At 39.8% G+C, this 18,773-nt stretch overlaps 1 protein-coding gene across 1 annotated transcript in view; it reads left to right on the forward strand.

Moving 5' to 3' along the window:
* Positions 1-18,773, forward strand: part of sfl (N-deacetylase and N-sulfotransferase sfl) — a 118,012-nt gene that overhangs the window by 12,041 nt on the left and 87,198 nt on the right. Inside the window, 2 exon segments of the mRNA XM_067104418.1 lie at positions 13,447-13,654; positions 17,656-17,670. Of these exon segments, the coding sequence (XP_066960519.1) occupies positions 13,447-13,654; positions 17,656-17,670 (223 nt within the window).

Here is an 18,773-nt window from a genome sequence, read left to right on the forward strand (position 1 = left end):
TCTGGGGTCTTACGTTTGTAAGCTGAAATACCCCAGCGAGAACGAAGACTTTGGTTGGCCCGTGTAGCCTCAGCCATAACACTTGTGACCTCCTCTTCAGGGAAGAGGTTAGTCCCCAAATCAGCTTTTCCACGAGCTTGTTAGGGCTCGTGACGGATAGTTGCATCGGCGAAGATGAACTTCCACATTCCAGTCTGGCCAAAATAAACTCAGATAAGTCAGACTGAAGCCTGCCAGCAAGGACTTAGCCAAGACCTGGAAAGAAGGCCTGTCCGAGGCAGGAGACGGCCCGTGGCTTCAGTGAGGCATCATGGAGTTCAACGACCGGGCTAACCTCGAGCATCAAACTCCGCTTTCAAAGAGTTTCCCAGCTTAGGGAGCTGCTCGCCAATTGCGTGGAGGCGCGAGAGGGGTCCAGCTTCCGACCGTGAAAGTGGACGGGCGTCTGTCCAGAACTCATTACTTCCCGGAATACCAGGAAGTAGGGTCTGTCTCCCCAGCTGAGGTACCGAATACCCTCAAGCACGCCGTCCGAGCCAGAGCGACTTTGTCCAAGCAAGGGAGTGGGAAGGTTGTCTCCCAGGGCGAACATGGTGAAGTTCCTTGAAGTGAGTCCAACTTAGGTGTTATCACCTGCCCTCCGTCAGAGTGCGCAGGAGAGCCGGCTGAGCTTGGTCCCTAGGGACGATGACAGTCTCCCTAGGAACCTTGTCCGACCGGATCAGGCTTCCTCCGTGAGCCTCACGAAGCCTGGATAAGGGGGCAGGAGATCGGGGGAAGAACTCCAGTTCCTCCAACCGTCCTCGTGCCAAGACCATCAAGAGTTAGCTTGCCATCATGTTGGATGGCCGAGAGCGAGGCGCCAAGTGGTTACCGACATCAAACGGGCGGAGGTCGCAGTGTCGGGGATAACATACTGTGGTTGGCTGGGGTGGATGAGCCATTCCCGCCAGTATATTATCATGACTGGCAAGCTTCTCTGAGATTTTGCTAAATCTCGAGTCCAGGTCCTCCGTAAACGTTTATACAATTGGTTGGCAAAGGCCTCTGCATCGCCAGCAGGTTGGCGAGGAGGGCTGGGTTTTGCAGCCCTCTTACTCGCGCTTTGCTGGAGGAACCAGACTTGCTCCGGAGGCTACAGGTCCTGAGACCTTAGCCTTCGACGGGGAAGGGCAGTGCCTTCTTGGAAGACGAGGACTTGAAGCCCTTCGCCTTCCATGAAGTCTTCAACTTCAACTTGGGGATAGCAGATGGAGCTCTATCACCCAAGGAGGAAGACTTCACAAAACCTGAAAATGAAGAGACAGATGAAGCAGGGAGTCAATGGGGGCCCGCCCCAACAACCTCACCTACCTCACCACTTACCACCTGGTCTACATTCATCGGTTCCAGGTCGATTAACAGCGGCGACGCCCTCCGAAACCTCGCGTAGAGTACATCCGCTTGGGGTGGCTGGTCTCATCCCGGATCTGCTGGATGATGGGGGTGGCCAGATCCTCAGGCACCGCGCCGCCACCCGCGCCCGGGTAGAGTAAGTCCCTCAACCTAGCGCCGAGGAGCGTAGGGCTTCCCGATGGAACGTTTTCCAAACCCAGCCACCCAGGCCCGGAGGGATTCCAAGGCAGATTCTCTTGGAATTTTCGTCCGCCTGTAAAACCAACAATTAGCTAAGGACGAAACCATTCCGGGAGCCTCATAGCAATGTATAATATACAATATGAGAATGATGTAGAGACTGTCACTTACCAACTCGTCCTGGACAGTTGTACAGAGAGCAAAACAGATCTCACAACCATCAGGGTGCCACACAATCAGGTCATCAGGCGGACCGCACAACCAGCGTGGGTCCGACAAACCACGTGACCGTAGGGGTTGTTGGAGAGGCGGTGCACCTGGCTCCTCACAGCGAACAGTCTGTAAGAAGAAAAGTACATGAACCCTCCCCACCCTAAGCAAAATAAAGCTGGCAAGGCCGGAAATTCAACTGCAACTGGAATACTCGGCGGAGAAGAACTCCCTAACATAAACTGTGCCAATAAGCTCTAAATCACTCAGAGAGGACGGTAGGGATTTCAGACCCGGAGTACTCCGGGAATGAATGGGAGAGAGACCAGGAACTAACCATAAGGGTTGCCAGTAAAATAACGGCGGAGACCCCTGGTATAGGCCGGACTCACTATTTATATATAATGAATAAAGGAGAGTACTCCTGTAGATAACTGACTTATCCAAAAATTATAAATAAAAACAGTAATAAGTGATGGTAAGAACACAAGAGGACGGAGGGATCCGTTCCCCTATAATGAAAAAACCTTCCACCCTTACTCCCCGCCGGAGAACGAGATGGGTAACTGCTCATATGTTCATAACATAGGGTGAAGCAATTAATATATACCGTATCAACGTAAACCGACGGAGAGTGAACAGTGACTCGAAACGCATTCGAGTAAACAAACCACCAACTCCAATACAGCGATGCTAGGGACAATATGGGAGGGAGCGAATCCCTCAACCAACAAAAGAAGTCCCGGAACTCGGAGAAAACGCCATCTAGCGTCACCCGCACGAGCAAAACAAGGCTGGAAAGGAGGAGAGGGGGGGGGAGGTAAGGAGGCCACCAGAAGGGGGAACAGGAGACGGGGAGAAGCTCACCGCTCAACTGCATCGTACCTCCCAGACCATGAATCTTAGAGGGGCGCGAATGACTGGAAGCAACCAACCCAGCCCGACTCTAGTTAGGCGACGCCTAATATGGACCTAACCTAAGTATAGGCTAGGACGAGAAGAGTAAAAGGACCGAGGAAGAAACTGGGAGAGAAATTTGAGCGAGAACCAGCCGGGATCGAAAATGGCAGGCAAGGCTTACTAGCCAGAGGAAACACATCCAAGGAGCTCGATTCCCCCAATTGGAGGAAGAGAACCCAGGCTCACTCTGCCCACCGAAAAACGATCCCGGAGGAAAACAGCAACAAAATTCCTCAACCTGAACTCACCCAGGGCCAAGGGAAGGAAGCTAGCCTACTCCAAAACATAACCAATCACTCATAAAAACAAAAAACTAAAAACTAAAATGTGCTCAACAGAGAGCGTAGCCTACCACGGGGAAGCGGTTAGATCTGAGGCTGCCGCCAACACCGAGGTAAACCACTGAACAAAACAAATAAAAATAAAACTACAAGAGAGCACCATCTTCAATAAAATTAATTAGCCTAGTAAGACCAAAACAAAAGGAACCCAGCCTGGGGTGGGGTACCTGGACGGGGCATCACTCCCACCAAGGCCAGTAGGCCAATGATCGTAATTCATACGCGGGGGGGGGAGCCACCGCAAGGAACCACCAGGAAGGGAACCAAAGGGGGAAATAATCTATAACGACGAGGAGACGACTCCAACTGAAAATAACAGAAGGAGACGCCTCGCGGTCGACATGGCTGGCTGGGGACGCCGGGCGACAATAAGATCTCGATATTTATGAAAATACGAGACTATAACAGCCAAAAATAGAACAAAACCCCACAAGAAGATGGTACTTAACTTTGAAAATAGTAGCTGCTCGATGCCATCGTTGAAGCAGTAGAAAATCCAAATAATGGAGAGCACACAAAACAATCCAAGATTCACGTGCTAGAAAATGGAATGAGGTAGGTGGCGCTGGTGTCGCTGGGCCCTGGCGGGTGTTTGGTGGGGCTGTAACGGCTCACCGCTCTGTTCCGGGATTTTGATATGAGCGATCTTTGAGTAGGTTTCCGTGGTAGTGGTAATTCACTCACCCCTTCTTATACCGACGCGCCAAGAAGACGCTCTGAAAGCTCTTCTCTGGTATATCTAGCAAGGTTATACCTAGAAATCTGCCTGTAATGGCTTTCCTGAAGCTCTTTTTATATGTGTATATTCATATTTGAGAATAATTCCATATCAATGAAATCAGCTTTTATCTGTGTGAGCCCCTGAAAAAAATGTTAACATCAAGCTATGTTTGTGTCACAGCAAATGGAATTTCAATGGCTGTGACAGGTAATAACATTTAGGATAATATATTAATTTTCTAAAAATTCATTCAGTATCATTTTGAAAAACAATTTTTACAACTTATATGTGAATTATATTGGCATAGTTTGAGGAATAAGGTTACTTGTGATTCAATGAAAATCAAAAGCTTTTATCTGTGTGAAAAACATGATATAGAATCACTTTTTATTTAATTTATTTTGAATTTCTAAGATACTAATGTTTGTGTCATCTTTACATAACCAAAGCTAGCCTTTATCTTTTGCAATTAGAATGAGTTTCAGAAATTTTATCTTATGGTGTGTAATTATGGTAGTAATAACATTTAGGATAATATATTAATTTTCATTAAAATTCATTAGTAGGTCATTTTGTTAAAAACACAATTTTATCAACTGTTTGAATCAGTCATAAGTCATGGATAATCTGTATGATAGTTATAGTACATTATCTTGTCACTCTTATAACATGGTTTCCCTTTTAGGTGATATGTAGGAAAAACATGATATAGAATCACTTTTATTGACAATTTTGAATTTCTAAGGATACATAAGTAAACTGAATAAAACAATATTCCATCAAAGTTACTATACAATACAAATATAAACAGGTGTGAATAGGGGGTGAATGGGAAAGAAAGACAGACCAATAATTATTTAATTATTTTTTAAAATTGGCACTGCACTTTTTGTCAGCTCGACAAATGCGTTTCTGTCAAGGACCCACTTCGAAAAAGTAACGCCTATAATCAAAGGAAAAATTCAGTTACTTCTAAGAAATTGTTAATCTCTTGTGATCAATTAAACACAGTTCAAAGCAAATTAAAAGCACCGACCTTTTAACTCAATTGAGTTTAAAGCATGCTAAATAAGGAAAGATTTTTCATGGGGGCCTTTTTGACAATGATCGGCCAAGTAAAGCAATGTTACCCAAATAACAAAGCACCTTGGAAACTTTGTTTTACTCACCCAAAACAGAGGCTGACAGAGCACTTTTACGAAAGTTAATCCATGAAACTGAAGAAAAGTTGATGGAGCACTATAACTTTGAGGCCTTGCCAGCTTCATCAGGGCGGGTATTTAGCGGGATCTGGACTCACGCTCTATATCTCTGACGCAGTACCTCAAACAAATCATCCATGTTAATTACATATGTTTAAAAGAGAGTTCATAAAGTTTGTTCACCACAGTCGGCGCGTGCACTATCTTGAAGCAGAAATGCTCCAGAGATGGGGGGCAGGGAGCACAAAGCAGCTATATTTTTGCTGCTATCCGTAAGTGATACCAACAACTGTTTGCCTTGGTACTTGTGCTTGCTTGTACTTGTACTGCCAGAGTAGGGTACTTCATATCTTGAAGTTACCTTTTAGCGTCCCTGGCAAGGAATCTGGATGAAGGTTTTCTACAATCCAATATTTACCCTTCCAGCGTCCTTGTCAAGGAATCTGGATGAGCGCTTTCTTGTGAGAAGCTCAAAAGTTTCAAAGGGAAAAAGTTTAACTTTAAAGAAAAATCTTTCCCTTATTCAGGAAGATACTTAAAATTATTATTTTGTACACTGGCCGCCCGGTGAACAAATTAACATATTGTGAAACAAACAAATATATACAAATAATGTTTTGTATCCACTAGACAAGTCGAATCCCGTGAATATCAAAACAAAACTTACATTTAATCATAAAAACTGGCCAAAACTTTATGAACCTGAACTGCCATTCAGAGGGGAAAAGTTTATCTTTAAGACTTGTTGATATAAGGGGTTTGTTAAAGGATATTGTGTGGAACTTGGGGAAAATGACCAGTGACCTATTTTAGGGAAGATACTTTTCGCCAAAATTTTTATTTCCTTTGGATGAGATTTAACTGTATAAAACACATATGGCCAATATAAAGCCGATTTAAATCTTTGTGAAACAAACAAATATATTAAAAATTCTACCATGGAGAACAGACAACTTATGCTCTAAAAAAAGTAAAAAGGGACCTGTGTTACAATAATTTATGGTTTTAATTTTTATTTTTGGGTATTAATTAAAGAAATGATTATAAATAAGAATATTAATTGATTATTTATGATAAGACATTCCTCTTCAGCTTTACAGGATCATAGTTGCCTGCCCATTTAAATTAGTGTCTGAAGCAATCCTCTTTTACTCTTGGCCAAGTAATTCACAAGTCTTGCTTCACTTATTATGATCATTTTTCAGCTTCAAGCCTCCGAAGCACAAGCTTTTTTTCTTGCCCTTTGCAGTGAGACGCTGGGGTGGATGGTGTGTTGGTCTCGAGCAGAGATCGCTTCACGCCCCATGGAACTCTTATGAACCACTTGATTCTAGTGAAGAACTTGATTCTTTTAGACTGGAAAACAAAACACCGCAGAAAATTTCAGTCAAGGCTCGGACCATCAAAGGTCTCCGTTAAATAAAAAAAGGTGAGGTTGTCGACATGACATTTCATTTCAAAGGAAGTTCCCTATACCAGACGCACGTAAGCATTGCAGTAACCTCATTTTTCGGTCATTAACTCTACCTTTAAAGATTACAACTCCTAATGGGTAATCAAAGGGTTTGGAGAAATTACTCTTATACATACCAAATCGCCAACCTTCAATAGAGTATGTCCTTTCTTGGAATATCTACCTTTCCGATCAATGGACTGATGTAACAAATTGGCTACAAATTCCTCTCTATACAATTTCTCCAAATTATGTCTAACCTTCTTAAAGCTTATTATACTTAGAAAGCAAAAGCTTTTGATTATCTCCAAGTATTTCACAGTATAGTCCCACGACTCTTCAAATTCAGTAGAATTGTTGAGGAATAATACTAACACAAGGAACATCATAACCTTTTATAACCATCTCTGGAGTCAGGAGGTACAGGAACACAATGGTTCGTCTCTAGTTTAGTCAAAGCAGACTTAAAGGCAATAGGTCGCTTATTAATAAGCATTTTACTCTCACTAATTAAATATTCAAAATCAAAGTAGTCCAAAATGTTATTTCTTATACTGAGGTTATTATCCTCTTTACTTGTTTAACCATTGACTCGACAGAGTCCACCAAGTTTAGGAGAATAAGCAGGATATGGGTGAAACTTCATAGCCCGAATATTATATTTTTTTTCAAAACTCTATACATTCTGCGCCGTTTAAATACGATACAGTTTGCTCAACTCCAGCTACAATTGGACTACCATTGTCACTAACGATCAATGAAGGGATACCATACTCAAATATATGGAGCTGTATAGCTCTGAGAAAAGAAGCCTTCTCCATTGACCTACATAACACCAAGTTAACAGCTCTGGACCATAAACATGAAATTACGAGTACATAAACCTTAGACTTTTGTTTTGCACTATCTGTGACCATAAAAGGTCCACAATGATCAACACAAATATTCCTAAATGGAATAAAATCAGGGTTTATCCTAAAATCTCTGTATGCATTTTGATTAATTTTTATATTACTGAATTCAACCTCTTGCATACCAGACAATTATTCAATACTTTTTTAACAGTTACAAACCCATTAGTTATCCAAAATTGCTTCCTTAGCAGACTCAAAGTCTTATATATACCAGAATGACCAGTCTAACATGCATGTCCCAAATAATGCTTTTTGCAACAGGGCAATCCTTTGCTAATAGGATAGGACACTTCTCCTTAAGAAGCTCTTAAGTTCTTCAGTTTACTTTGTACTCTTATTATATTGTCTTCGTCCAGAAAAAGGTTAAGCTGAACCACTAACTGGTCTGTACATTCTCTCTTTAACAATGATTCGTAAGAATTTCTAAATGTTGATAGCTGTGCCTGCAAAAATTAAGTATTTAAAACTCGATAAATATTCATTTCCAGAATTTGCAACGACTCTGGCTCACCACGTGTACATTTCCACTTTAACTTCAAATTATTCACGAACCTGAATACGTAACTCAGAACCTTCACCGCTTTAGAAAAGCTTGAAAACTTAGTTAACGGAAATAGTGGTTCGGCTTCAGACAAATTAACCTCAACTGGAAAACTACGCACAGGTTTCTGGTCTGGATAGGGAACACTAATTCTAAATTCGGAATCAATATTGTCAACAAATTTAGGCCCAGACAGAAAACATGTATTACGAAGAGTTTTTTCTGATACACACCTCGTCAGAACATCAGCAGGATTACGAATGCCGTCTATATGACAAAAATTACCGAATGTTTCTCACAAGCCAGAAATATCGTTCAGTCTATTATTTATTAAAACATTCTTCTTCTCAATTTTGCCAAAATCTATCTCTTTTGACTTTATCCAATTCAAGGTAATCATCGAGTCCGTGAATGCATATATCTGATCTATCTTAATTGGTCGAACAGCACAAGAAATATTGTCGTATAAATCCAGACTAGCTTTTTACAGCAAGATGTAAAGCTATAAGTTCCAAAACGGGAATGGACTTAGTTCTTAGGTTTTTAGAGATTACGGAATTCTTCGCTAAAACTAAATGCATATTAGAAGTGATTACTTCGTGAAGATAAATTGCACAACCTAAAAGTTCTTTACTAGCATCTGCATAGACAACCAAATTATACACACTCTCTCGGTCCCCTATTGAGCGGTTAACAACCACTTCGTTGCTCTTATTTATTTGCTTAGAGATTTTTCCCCATTCTTTACGCTGCTCTGGAGTCAACTGATCATCCCAGCGTATTTTACTATCTATTTGAAGTGTATGCAAAAATAATCTTGCTCTATTCAAGATAGGAATGTTTATACCAAAGGGATCAAAATTAGATTGAAAAGTGCTTAGGACTTTCCTTTTAGTGTTGGCTGTGGGATCCAAGTACAGTTTACGTGTTTTAATAGTATCATTCTTCGTATCCCAGTAAAGACCAAACAATTTCTCACAATCCTTTTTCACTCTGTAGTTGATACTGCTTGCTTACACGTTCGTGAATTTGTATTGAACTGTTGCAATTCAACCCATATTTATTAAAAACTTCAGTAGCTAATTTCAAAGCCTTGATAAGATCATCCTCACTGTTAGAAGTATAGGACAAATTATCCATATATGATAAATCATATAATGACTTCCTAATCTCTGTTAACTCAGGATCTTCGTCACTTGCATTAAGAATCAAAATATAGTAAAGTCCAAGCATTAACAAGAACGGCGAAAATCGCATTCCAAATGGTACTCTTACAAAATCTATACCCAATGATAGAAAAATCACCTTTGGACACATCTTTGAACCAAAAGAAACAATAACTTATCGTGTCTTCCCTTCTAAGTAATAGCTGTAAAAATGCTTTCTTCAAGTCAAAAGTTACTAAAAACTTATCAAAACGAAGAAGTAATGTCGCTACTTGAATTTTATGATTTAAGTTAGGTCCTACTTGTGAACATTGGTTATGAGACAGAGACCTAGCACCAGTATTTTCACCCAAATTGGATAAGAAGACTACTCTGCACTTGTGGATTCAACGTTCTCCCGAAAAACTGCATTATGAGCCAAAATGATGCGTCATTATATCTCTAGAATAGCGGCTATGTTATCAATACGTTCTATGATCCCATCCATTAATTGTTGATGGATAACCTCATCATACTCTTTCAATTTCTCGGGGAAAGTTTCTTTCTCTGAGAATTTAAAATACTCTTAGCTAAATTGTAATTTGGAGATAAAAGAGGTGCAATTTCTTTTTCCAAAGACAAGGCATAATTAACCGTCCAGACTCTTTATCAACTTCTATGCTTGACAAAACATTATTAACTAAATCAGTTTCTTCTTCTGTAACACTAGTATTTCTGGTATCATCATGAATATTAAGCAGAGAATTTAACATATCGTCCAAACAATCTTCTGTAGCCTGTTGAATCTTTGAGTAGTCAAAATCCTTTTTCCTTTAAACAAAGAACTAATTGAACTGCATTCTAGTCATATGGGCTTATCGTGCTTAAATTTCGCAAACTATTAATATTACTCAAATACTGAGACACACTACCCGCCAACATAATTCCAGAGGTGTATTAAAATAAGTTGAAGGCGGTTTACCCATTTCAGAGAAATTATGCTGAACGAGTGGAAAAATATGATTTTGTCACCTTATCCAAATTATCCCAAATGGATATCTGCTAACCTGTAGCCTTTGCTGTTGAAATGATTTACGACGGACTTTAGTCCAGGAACGTCTATAGCCGTCCGAATGGTCTTTAGACAAACTGCTCTAATCACCTGTTCACCTTGACCCGGTATATCGACGGGAAACTCAACTAAAAAGGAATCATGCTTTTCTCAGAGTTTATTCCTTTACGTTCAGTTTGACTTTATCAATTACCTTGCAGTTAGAATATTATCAGGTGAACCCTTCACAAAGGTAGTTTACGATCCTAAATCTTTAAAGACTCTCCAAGGAGTTCTACATCCATCCTTGTTTACTAACACTGTCCCCGTGGAAAGTATTACGTCATTATGGATTTGTGAATTATAATTAGCAGTTAACATATTGTTAGAAGTATTCTTGCTACCTATAGCAACTTTCTTACCTTTGTTCGGAGAGCCTATCTGTAACTTAGGTTTTCTTTTACTTTTCACAGATTTAAGACTTGATAGCATAAATAGGACATATGAAATTTATTGCACCTACGGCAAGGATTTAATTTAGTCCTACAATTCTTAATATTATGTTCTAAAGATCCACATTTAATGCAACAGTTTATAGCCTCAAGCCTATCGGCTCTACTCTTCGGATCGGTATATTTCGGGCAGAAACTAAGTCTATGGTCCCCAGCATTCGGTTCCTTATCATAGAAACACAGATTACACTATATCTTGAAGTATCAGGCTTGTCAGTTACATTTGTTGCCAAAGATAATACCTTCAGTTTTACTGTATTCACCTTCTTAGATTGAACTTGCACAAACCTATCATTAGCCTCAAAAACGCTATCCATTATCTCATCGAGACTAGGTTTTGATTTTACCTGTAATAGCCGTGACCTCTTTCTTAAATGTATCACACAAGCTATTCCAAAAAATATTGGACAAATATACTTGCGTCTATTTTTAATGTGCTAACTTGATCTCTTATAACTCGCGCTTGACTTATCCACTTAAATGCATCTACAGCATCATTTTAGAGTGAGTTTACTAAGAGATGAAATGACAGAATACTGTTGAGTAAGCGTGTCACTAAAGGCCTCGTTAAGTAATTGAACTGCCGCTTCATAACTCAAGTCTTTAAGCGAAAGAGATTCAACTAGCGTTTTCCTTTGGTCCGGTCAATTGTTTCGAGAGATATGAAAACTTTTCAAAACTAGATAAACTATACTTCGATATTAAGCTCTCAAACGAAACCAGAAATTTATGTTAATTAGCAGGATCCCCATCAAATTTCGGTAGTTCAATATCAGGCAAGGAAATCCGATGTTTACTTTCACCTAAGCGTTTCCTACATCTGAAGACAATTTCATTTTGTCTAGTTCTTCTTGCAATTCGTGAATTACTCTACAAACATTAAGACTATAATCGTTAGCAACCATTTCCTTTGTCAATTCTTCCTCATCAGTAATCAGGTCATAAATCGATTCATTCAATTTGTCAATTTTATCTAAATTACTCTTTAAATTATCCTTCAGGGTCATTATTTCAAGCTTATCCTCTCTTGCTAAAACCTCTAAGTAAGTTCTTAACAACTTGGTAATAGATCCTTTATGACCTCCTCTCTTCCTAATTGCCGTATCCATTTTCGAAAGAATGGATTACAATTATACGAAAAAACGTATACAGAAAATGCTGAGCTAACAAAGTCAAATATGCATATCAAAACAAAATTTTACCTACCCCGTCATCAGTGCCTTAAAGCTACAAAGAATTTTCCATCACGATTACGTTAAATTACAAAGCAAAACAAAATCCTTTAACTGTGCGGCAAGTACCTGCAAATCACGAAATCATAACCGCAAATATATCCCATTTTTCTTGGAACTGTTATTTTTTGATATAAACTACATTTTAAGGAAAATTCTGTGGCTAATAAATGGAACACGCGAACGAACTATAGAAAACCATTAAATTAATACTAACGCCAAAGAACGGAACGATTTACGAGCTGTCAAAAGAGCCCCACGTTGGGCGCCATTCACTGAATAAACAATATTCCACCAAAGTTACTATACAATACAAATATAAACAGGTGTGGAATAGGGTGAATGGGAAAGAAAGACAGACCAATAATTATTTAATTATTTTTATTAAATTGGCACTGCACTTTTTGTCAGCTCGACAAATGCGTTTCTGTCTCTTCCAAGGACCCACTTCACATTCAGCGAAAGTAACGTTTACCTATAATCAAAGGAAAAAGTTCAGTTACTTCTAAGAAATTGTTAACTTCACTTGTGATCAATTAAACACAGTTCAAGTAAATTAAAATCACTTTCGACCTTTTTAACTCAATTGAGTTTAAAGAAGTGCTAAATAAGGAAAGATTTTTCATGGGGCCTTTGACAATGATCGCCAAAGCAAAAGCAATGACTACTACCCAACTGGTATAACAAAGCACCTTGGAAACTTTTGTTTTACTCACCCAAACAGAGGCTGACGGGCACTTTACGAAAGTTAATCCATGAAACTGAAGAAGTTGATGGAGCACTATAACTTTGAGGCCTTTGCCAGCTTCATCAGGGGTGGGTAGTTAGCGGATCTGACTCACGCTCTATATCTCTGACGAATACCTCAAACAAATCATCCACAGCATCGCATGTTTAAAAGAGAGTTCATAAAGTTTGTTCACCACAGTCGTATGCCACACTATCTTGAAGCAGAAATGCTCCAGAGATGGGGGGCAGGGAGCACAAAGCAGCTATATTTGCTGCTATCCGTAAGTGATACCAACAACTGTTTGCCTTGGTACTTGTGCTTGTATGTACTTGTACTGCCAGAGTAGGGTACTTCACATATCTTGAAGTTACCTTTAGCGCCCTGGCAAGGAATCTGGATGAAGGTTTTCATAATCCAATATTTACCCTTCCAGTGTCCTTGTCAAGGAATCTGATGAGCGCTTTCTTGTGAGAAGCTCAAAAGTTTCCAAGGGAAAAAGTTTAACTTTAAAAGATAAATCTTTTCCGTATTCGGGAAGATACTTAAAATTATTATTTTTGTACATCTTCTTATAGCTAATAAAATTAATTTAAATGCTGTACTTTCCCCACTACATAAGCTGTATTCTTATATTGTTACCTGTAATGAATTCTCTGGGAAGTATTAACACAAAACTTAGACATTTCGACACTATTACACATTATACTTTTTTACATATGGAGTGAATGTTTGTGTGGATATCAGTATGCAGTAATTAGGCATATAGAAGCTCCCATTCAGATCTCAAGTACATTAATGATAAACATGGTCGATATGACCTAATACTTTTGTCGCTATGTTGACCACCCTTGTTTTTCAGGACAAAGGTGATATTGATGGAATCCAGCGTCTGTTGTTTGGAGGTAACCTGGACTTTTGGTTGCATAGATTACTGTTTTTGGATGGAATATCGTACCTGAGCATGGGCAGATTGTCTATATCGCTGGAGCGTCACATTTTAGTTGACATAGATGATATATTTGTGGCCCCAAAGGGTAATCGTATGACTGCAGATGATGTTGAGGTTAGTGAATTGCAAGTTTTTTTTATTATTGAAAGAATATAGTGAATTGCAAGTTTTTCATTATTGAAAGAATATGCCCGTATAGAAAAATAGTTTTGTAGTTTTACGATCAATCATATTTAATTTTTTTTGTATGGTAGATCATTAGTAAAAATTATAAGCTGGTTTTTGTGATTATGTGTAATGAGGCTAAATATATACTGTATAATAATATCTCTCCCCCTCCTGCCACAACTTGGCTATTGCACCTATAGTCTTTGAGATAAATTATTTTGAATTTGAAGCAGTATCTTGGCTTTCTTTAGCAAGTGTTGGCTCTGTTCTTAGATTACGGTGTGTCTCATTTCAACGCTCTCTCTCTCTCTCTCAGTTTTTTAATTTTATGAGATGGGAGCAGTTATTTTATGTTGCAGATAGTATATAGGCATACTTCAAGAAAGTTTATTCTTGAATGCTCTCTCTCTCTCTCTCTCTCTCTCTCTCTCTCTCTCTCTCCTGCCATCTCTCTCTCTCTCTCTCTCTCTCTCTCTCTCTCTCTCTCTCTCTAGCCTGCCAGCATATCATTTGATGAGCTGAGAGCAGTTATTTTAGACAATACCCTTAACTTAGCAGACCTCAAATTATCAGACTTTATGACTTATCAGCTTAATTACAATGGCAGTTTTTGCTTGGCTGTATTTTTAAACATGATGTATTTTGTTGATACTGTATATCTTCTAAATGGAATGATAAATGAAAAGTATTATATTAGCTTAGGCTAGAAATGATGATTCACTTCTGTTAGTTGTGGTATATCAAGAATGTTCAGGTGTAAGTTAAACTATAGTGCCTTTGTTACTTGTAAGATTACGTTACCTACCAGACGGCCAGACCCCCAAAGTATATGATAAATTATGGGGTAACTGTATTGCAGATGCATTCATGGGATACTTCACTAAAGGTTGGCTTTGTTCTTTTAGTATCCAGAGTCTTCTTTGAATGTATCTCTTCCTCTCTCTCTCTCTCTCTCTGATCTGTGATGAGCTTTGTTTGTTGGAATCTGAGTGTTTCTTGCATCAGTTGTGATTGATTGATTAATTGATTGTACAGGTACACAATCCTTTATCCAAAATCCTCGTCGCCAGATGTATTTCGGGTTTTGGAATTTTTCAGATTTTGGAACTGTGGGGTCAGGAGCATATATAATTAAATATTACTACAGCAGCAAAAACATTTTTTCTTTTTTCATGTTTTTCATCATAGTTATTTATTCATTATAGTTTATCATTATTTATATTAAATTAAATATACTGGTAAATGAATAGAGATAATACAATCATCAGTAATAAAGTAGGGGGATAATTAAGACTCTATGTTCACTAACATATTTTCAACAGAAAAATTCAGTAAAACACAAAATATACATAGTCAAAACAACTGTAATTCATCTTGTGAATTTCACCGATAAGTAAGACTATAAAATACATTTCATCATATCGATCTTAGAGAGAGTTGTCCTTTATTGTGCTAATGTCATCATCAGTTTGCAGTTTTACATTTGATCACTACGACACTCAGTGTGGGATTTTTCGTACCACTATATTAAAGTTAAAATTATTGTTAAATTCTTGTTTTTGTGAAGAAATAATTATATAAACCAAATTATTGAGTAATTTTTGCCATCAGCAGTCAGATAATAATGATCACGGCAACGTTCAAACTTAGTGCCGTAATGACATATGTCTATAAATAGAACAGAAATAGAGTGGTGTCATTGGCTATCAGATCTCCATGGCAACCAGCCAGCCAATCAGGTTTTAGCTGTATTCTGTCTGAGAAAGAACGATTTGCTTACATGAAGATGACGATGATGAACGTATGCGTTTTGAATACAGTATGTAGTTTTAATAGTGTATGTATTGTACTGATTGCATGAAAACTAGAATGAATTCCTTTTTTCATTACTTTGAGTACAAAACTGTTGGTTCAGAGTTTTCATCAACAAAGGGATTTTTTTTTTTTTTTTTTTTGCTTTGGAAGGTATTTACGAACGCTGCGTTGACGTGCCTTCAAAACAGAACTCATCTCTTGAATCTCTCGAGGAATGTTAATCCATTTCTTTTTACCTGCCGGTCACTTTCTTTATAGTCCACGCAACTGACAACAAAATTTGCTTGTTTGTTGGTTTTTCTTTTGTCTTCGAAAGATGTATTACCTGTATCGCATATTTTTTAAAACCTAAACATGCACACACACTCTGTGTATTAATACCTATTGGTTAAAGAGACTCAAATTAGCAGTATCTTTTCCTGAGAGAGAGAGAGAGAGAGAGAGAGAGAGAGAGAGAGAGAGAGAGAGAGAGAGAGAGAGAGAGAGAGAGAGAGAGAGAGAGAGAGAGGTTTCCTGCTGATCACATCTTTATATTCCACACAACAGACAGCAACCAAATTTTTTTTTTTTGTCTTCCAAAAATGTATTACCTGTACTATACATTTTTAAAACATTATGAGAACACACACGCACACACACACACAAACAGTGTCTGCATATGTGCTAATACTGTACCCATTGGTTAAAGGGACTCAAATTAGCATCTTTTCCTGAGAGAGAGAGAGAGAGAGAGAGAGAGAGAGAGAGAGAGAGAGAGAGAGAGAGAGAGAGACTCTCTAAGGCTTTGGAGATGTAAAATTATTTTATTATCTTGGGATTTTCCAAGGTCAATTCTTGGGATTTAGTAAGAAAAATAATTTGAGTAGCAGCACACACCCAAATGACTCAGGTCAGCCATTAGCTCTCCAAACTACCAACCTTATGAATTGATGCTCTACTCTCCACAAAATGTTTACAAATTTTAGAGCTTCTCGGTTTTTAGAATTTCAGATAAAGAATTGTGTACCTGTAGCTACCAAAAGTGGTGCCACAACACCTACATCAGTTGTGATAATATTACTCAAAGGGGTGCAGTGATAATAGGTTTAGAATCTTTGTTACTATCATAAATTTATTATTGCAATACACTCCCTGAACACCTGAATTCGCCCTTAATCCCACTAGCCTGAACAGCTCACAATTACCAGTCCTACTAGTGGGAGTTTTTAAGAGCCAGCATTACCAACGCTGCAGGTCAAATCTTGTCACTTGAGCTACCATAACAAACGGTTGGCAACGCTGACACAGGTGTGTGCCGACACTCCTACCTTCGTCAATTGCTTTTTGTTCACGCTGCTGGAAGGTTGTTTCCTTCTGCAGTACGAGGTTTAATCCTATTGCCTGACTTCTCTTTTTATGTGGATTTCTGGTGAAGACCTGGATTGTATATACCAGTTTCTTCCTCCTGGATTTATGACTCCTGCTTGGTTGCTGAGCTTGTATCTGGATATCTTCAACATGGAATGTTTTTTGGATTTGGACTCGCTGGTTCCCGGTCTTGATTGGTCATTGTGGAAAAGTCTTCTCTTTAACCTTATACTACCACGCCTTCGGTTTCGACTTCGACTGCCCCTACGACTGTGGATGCTAGCGCTCATCACTCCTGTTCTTCCTGTCTCAATGGGTCTGGCACAGCAGGCGAATGCTCTGGCCTTGTCTACAACATTTGTGAGCAAGAAAAGACGAGATTTCTATCTTGGTCATCTTCCCCCCTCATTATCCGGATGTTCATAAGAGGGTATTGCTTAGAGCACCTTTAGCCTTAGCTAATTCTTTGTTCAAGGATGATGATGTGGCCAGTATAACGAACTTTGTTGCCTCTAACTCAGCTGTAGAATCACAACAGGCAGTGATCAGGGTAGCAGCCTGGGTTCCATTCCCCAAAAGGAGCCTGGTAAGTCTTCCTTCTAAGAGAAAAAGTTTCTGCTCCCCAGAACACTCAGAAGGGTATGTTTTGCGACTAAAGCTGCGTCAGTGCCTTCTTCTAGGCCTTCTGTGTCTCGGTATTTTGCCAAATAGGAGATATGTCCCTCATCCATTCCAGTGGGAGGTTGTCTCGCTCCTTTCTGGCGAGTCTGAAAGGATTTGGGGGTGGAGGATTGGATAGTAGAGGTTCTGAGGATGGGTTATCGGATTCCTCTCATCCCCTTCCTCCTCTCTCCTCCTCCCCTGTCAACCTTCCGAGTCATTCCCCGTCTTCCATCGGGGGCGTAGCTCTAGTGATGGAGATTCAGGCCCTGCTGGAGAAGGGTGCGTTAGAACCAGCCCCTCCCTCTCCGGGGTTTTACAGCAGAGTCTTTGTCACATCGAAAGCCTGAAGTTTGTGGAGGCCCCTTATAGACCTTTCGGGCCTCAGCCTTCGGGTGGTTTCAGTGAAGTTTCGTATGGAGACTTCGCAGTCGGTCCTGCGGTCGGTCAGGAGGGGGATTGAATGGTCTTGGTGGATCTAAAAGATGCCTACTTCCAGATTCCTGTTCATCAGATTCTCGGAGGTACCTCAGGTTCTGTCTTCCACCGCACCTTCCAGTTCAAAGTCTCACACCTTCAAGACCACATCGCCGCAGGTGTTTATGAGGGTCACATCTCTGGTGTCGGCAATTATGCATCGTCGAGGGTACAGAATGTTGAGGTATCTAGACGACTGGCTGATCCTTGCCTCCTCTCTAGAGGAGCTAGTAAGGGTGAGGGACTACTTATTGAATCTATGCAAGATACTAGGAATTTGTCTAAACCTGGCCAAGAGTTGCCTAGTTCCAACACACCCATGACCCATTTAGGGATGAGGATTCTCTCTCTTCCTTTGAGGGTTTTCTCAACCATGGAGAGGATTTAGTCAGTCCTTCAGCAGGTAGAGGTGTTCTCTTCCAACAGGAACAGCCGGCATCAGCTTGAGAAGCCTCCTTAGGAGAATGTCTTCTCTATCTCTCTAATTCCAGGGTCTCTGCCTCTGGATGCCTCTTCAGGTGCTGCCTGGAATCGCTGAACCCGCAACTAGAGCCGCAGTTATAGTCTGGAACAATTGCTTGCTTGTCGATCTTCTGTGGTGGTCAGAAGAAGCATCCTACAACTGAAGGTCTATCGACTCCCTCTTCCCGATGTTCATCTGTACACAGATGCCTCAGATCAAGGTTGGGGAGCAACCCTGGAGGAAACCCAGGCTTCGGGCCTCTAGAGGGATCGGGAACGAGAGGAGTCAATAAATCTGTGGGAACTCA

The sequence above is a fragment of the Macrobrachium rosenbergii genome, chromosome 1 (genome assembly GCF_040412425.1).
Source record: "Macrobrachium rosenbergii isolate ZJJX-2024 chromosome 1, ASM4041242v1, whole genome shotgun sequence".
Classification (NCBI taxonomy): domain Eukaryota; kingdom Metazoa; phylum Arthropoda; class Malacostraca; order Decapoda; family Palaemonidae; genus Macrobrachium; species Macrobrachium rosenbergii.